This window comes from Notothenia rossii (genome assembly GCF_949606895.1).
Source record: "Notothenia rossii genome assembly, chromosome: 1".
NCBI classification, from domain to species: Eukaryota; Metazoa; Chordata; class Actinopteri; order Perciformes; family Nototheniidae; genus Notothenia; species Notothenia rossii.
In genome coordinates, this window is record NC_136912.1 from 96,440,351 (window position 1) to 96,442,850 (window position 2,500).

At 41.6% G+C, this 2,500-nt stretch overlaps 1 protein-coding gene across 5 annotated transcripts in view; it reads right to left on the bottom strand.

Annotated features, from left to right (window-relative positions):
- nek1 (NIMA-related kinase 1) overlaps nucleotides 1-2,500 on the bottom strand; it is a 55,298-nt gene that overhangs the window by 2,001 nt on the left and 50,797 nt on the right. For 4 of the 5 annotated variants that reach the window (XM_079664440.1, XM_079664439.1, XM_079664438.1 and 1 more), the window contains one exon: nucleotides 1,629-1,762. In XM_079664440.1, the coding sequence (XP_079520566.1) occupies nucleotides 1,629-1,762 (134 nt within the window). Of the gene's footprint in view, nucleotides 1-807; nucleotides 1,500-1,628; nucleotides 1,763-2,500 lie in introns of those variants that run through there. The other variant, XM_079664442.1, reaches the window with a different exon arrangement.

The following is a 2,500-nucleotide window of genomic DNA, read 5'->3' on the forward strand; positions in this document are numbered from 1 at the left end:
TCATCATCAGCCATGTTCTCATCCTTGTCCTCGTGCATCGCCTGTAACAACAAACAAACAAACAAACAAACAAACAGACAAGTCATCATCAGCCATGTTCTGATCCTCGTCCTCATGGATCGCCTGTTACAACAAACAAACAAACAAACAAACAAACAAACAGACAAGTCATCATCAGCCATGTTCTCATCCTCGTCCTCATGGATCGCCTGTAACAACAAACAAACAAACAGACAAGTCATCATCAGCCATGTTCTCATTCTCGTCCTCATGGATCGCCTGTAACAACAAACAAACAAACAAACAAACAAACAAACAGACAAGTCATCATCAGCCATGTTCTCATCCTCGTCCTCATGGATCGCCTGTAACAACAAACAAACAAACAAACAAACAAGTCATCATCAGCCATGTTCTCATCCTCGTCCTCATGGATCGCCTGTAACAACAAACAAACAAACAAACAAACAAACAGACAAGTCATCATCAGCCATGTTCTCATCCTCGTCCTCATGGAAGCCTGCAACAACAAACAAACAAACAAGGGCCTAAGATATTCTACAAAATAACATTTAAAAGAAAAATTGAATATCTTTTTTTTTTTTATGTTTAAAGGTGGGGTGGGTCAGTTTGAGAAACCGGCTCGAGATACACTTGTTGTTATATTCCATGGAATGCTCTGAACATCCCGAATGAATGAATATCTGAAGTGCTTTGACGAAAAATTTATAAATAAACATCATCTCTGGAAGCCGTGGCGCTGTAAAAAGCCCGACCAATCATCTGAGCCGGCTAAAGTAACTGGATGGCCTACCTGCCTGTCAGCCTTCCATCTGTGCACAAACTTATCTCGTGCCCTCATTGGTCATGTGCACGTTCGTGTGTGTTGGGGGAGGGGCTCTGTGAGGAAGGGGCAGATTTGTTCCGGTTGTGTATTTTCAGATTCTAGCGCACTGGAGCTGGTTTCTCAAATGTACCTAGCCCACCTTTAAGTATTTAAAATAACATTTCCAAAGAAATAAATCCTTCGAATCTGCCTATTCAGTTTCTGTTGGAATGTGAAGGGTTAAATGAAAGAAGCCGTCTCTGCGAGTTACTGTGAAGAGAGGAGGGCTTGTTGGTCCCTCTGTAGATTCACAGAGGGCCAGCTATAGTGACTCAATGAGAGTAATGTCACATGACAGCACAATGGACCAATCATATCTTCCCTCTAAATGGGTGGGTTTTATTATCACGGACTTTATGACAAGTTCCACCCGCTGTGAAGCTTTTCTTGTTTCCATAGCAACAACAACTTCCTGTCAACAGCGTTAGCCAGCCTTCACAATAATACTATTATTTACAGGTGTTGTTTTGTGGGGTCGTTTTGAACCCCGGTCCGAAGGGGTGAGGGTCAGAGTGCCTAGGTATAAAAGTCACGGCTTGCCACTGCAAACAACAAACAAACAAACAAACAAGTCATCATCAGCCATGTTCTCATCCTCATCCTCATGGATCGCCTGCACCAACAACAAACAAACAAGTCATCATCATCCGGTCTGTTTATCCTCATGTCGATGTGTATGATATGTTGTTGTTGTTGTTGTTGTTGTTGTTGTTGTTGTTGTTGTTGTTGTTGTTGTCCCCACCTTGATCTTGTTGTAGGCCTCGATGAACTTCTCGAAGCCCATCTGCTGCTCCAGTCTGAATCTCAGCTCCTCCAGGCGGCTGAAGATGCTGTCGCTGTGAGACGCCTCGCACACCCCCTCCTCCCCACTGCCGTCTGTAGGGGACATCAACATTTAAAAACATCTACAGCGGTGAATCAGGGAGGGTGGAGGTGAAGAATAAGAAAACATTCCAAAGGTTTAAAAAAATATATTTAAAAATTTGTTTTTTTAAATATTTAAACAAAACAAAAAAGACATTCTGAAAATATTTTATCACAAAAAAAATGAAATCTGGAAAAGATTTAATAAAAAACTGAAAATATTCGAAAACATTTGGGAAACATTAAGACGGGATTTAAAAATATCTGAAACGGTGTATCAGGGACATGTAGGTAAAGAATAAAACCGAACAGAAGACTAGGACAGATACGTTGAAATAAAAAGTGAAGCCATGTTGTGGATTTACAAAAAAACAGTTTTCTGATCTTCTGAAACATTTAGAAGAAAAAAACAACATAGAGTTCCTAGGCTCCTATGTTCCTATGTTCCTAGGCTCCTAGGCTCCTATGTTCCTATGTTCCTATGCTCCTAGGCTCCTATGTTCCTATGCTCCTATGTTCCTAGGCTCCTATGCTCCTATGTTCCTATGTTCCTAGGCTCCTATGTTCCTAGGCTCCTATGTTCCTATGTTCCTAGGCTCCTATGTTCCTAGACTCCTATGTTCCTATGCTCCTATGTTCCTATGTTCCTATGTTCCTAGGCTCCTAGGCTCCTATGTTCCTATGTTCCTAGGCTCCTATGTTCCTATGTTCCTAGGCTCCTATGTTCCTATGTTCCTATGTTCCTAGGTT